Source organism: Galeopterus variegatus, unplaced genomic scaffold, assembly GCF_000696425.1.
Source record: "Galeopterus variegatus unplaced genomic scaffold, G_variegatus-3.0.2 Scaffold46127, whole genome shotgun sequence".
NCBI lineage: Eukaryota > Metazoa > Chordata > Mammalia > Dermoptera > Cynocephalidae > Galeopterus > Galeopterus variegatus.
The window spans coordinates 3,766-4,966 of record NW_007772238.1 but is presented as its reverse complement, the minus strand read 5'-3'; the positions used below and the strand labels follow the sequence as shown (position 1 = coordinate 4,966).

Sequence of the window (1,201 nt, the reverse complement as noted above, 5' to 3'; positions counted from 1 at the left end):
GGGAGCACCGCCACACTCCCAAGCGGTGCACTGTAGCAGTGCGCCACCGGGCCGGCCCAAGTCAAGATTTTTTTAATCTAATTTTTAAATTTTCTGAGTGTTTATATATGTACTTAATTTATCTTTGTCTAGAAAATGGTTTGGAAAGATATATACCAGTCTGTTAACTGTGATTACTTCTGGGAGTAATATTGGATGTTTTTGTAGACAGTTGGAGAGTATTCACTTTTTGTTGTGTATAGTTCTGTGTTATTTATACTTTTACAACAGGAGTATGTTACTTTATTATATAAAAATAAAGAAATTTATTTATTTATTTATTTATTTATTTGACCGGTAAGGGGATCACAACCCTCAGCTCGGTGTCATCTGCACCACGCTCAGCCAGTGAGCACACCGGCCGTCCCTATATAGGATCTGAACCTGCGGCATTGCTACCAGCGTCACGCTCTCCCGAGTGAGCCACGGGGCCAGCCGTAAAGAGATAAATTTAAATGACACTACTGTATAACACTTGTCACAGAACTGAATTTTTGTGGTTCCCTTCTTATGCCATTCATTTGGTAAAGACTAGCCTGTATATATTTACCTTTACCTTTATCCACATTAAATCCTAGATTTGTGGGTCAGCTAAAAATAATTTCTTACAAATTATTGGGATTTAAAAGAAAAATGGTAGCAAGCAAGAAAAGGTATTGGTAAAAAATAAACAGGTTCTAAATTTGTACAGATCATTTGTTTACTGTGTTCAATTGCAGTATTCCTTTCTGTGAGCCAGTAAAAGGAGCCACCTTTGCATAATTTAAAGTCGTGTCTCCAGAATGATTTAATTGAAAAAATAGTTTCATATTATGTTTCAGTGTGCTTTTTAACAGATTTTTGCTTTTCAGGTATCTCAGGACCATGAAACAATGGCCCAAGTTTTGTTCAGCAGGAATTTGAGGTTGAACGTAGCTTTAACTTTCTGGAGAAAGAGAAGTATAAGTGAACTTGTAGCTTATTTGGTGAGGTAAGTGTGACCTTTTATGCTCTTTATTCAGTAAAAGTAATTTTCATTGTGCTGTTAGAAGTGCCTCCTTTTTTTTTTTTATGTTATTACTGGCTAAAATTTTTAACTACCTATGCTTCAATAGAGAATGTAGTTTACATTCATCACTAGTCTAAGAGTAATCAAAACACAGAAGACCATCTGTTTTATCAG

At 35.6% G+C, this 1,201-nt stretch overlaps 1 protein-coding gene across 1 annotated transcript in view; it reads left to right on the top strand.

Annotated features, from left to right (window-relative positions):
• Positions 1 to 875: 875 nt before the first annotated feature.
• The window catches only part of LOC103584178 (KATNB1-like protein 1), a gene marked incomplete at its 5' end in the record, with an annotated part of 2,976 nt that continues 2,650 nt past the window's right edge, over positions 876 to 1,201 (top strand). The window contains one exon of the mRNA XM_008565281.1: positions 876 to 1,009. Within this exon, the coding sequence (XP_008563503.1) occupies positions 876 to 1,009 (134 nt within the window). The remainder of the gene's footprint in view (positions 1,010 to 1,201) is intronic.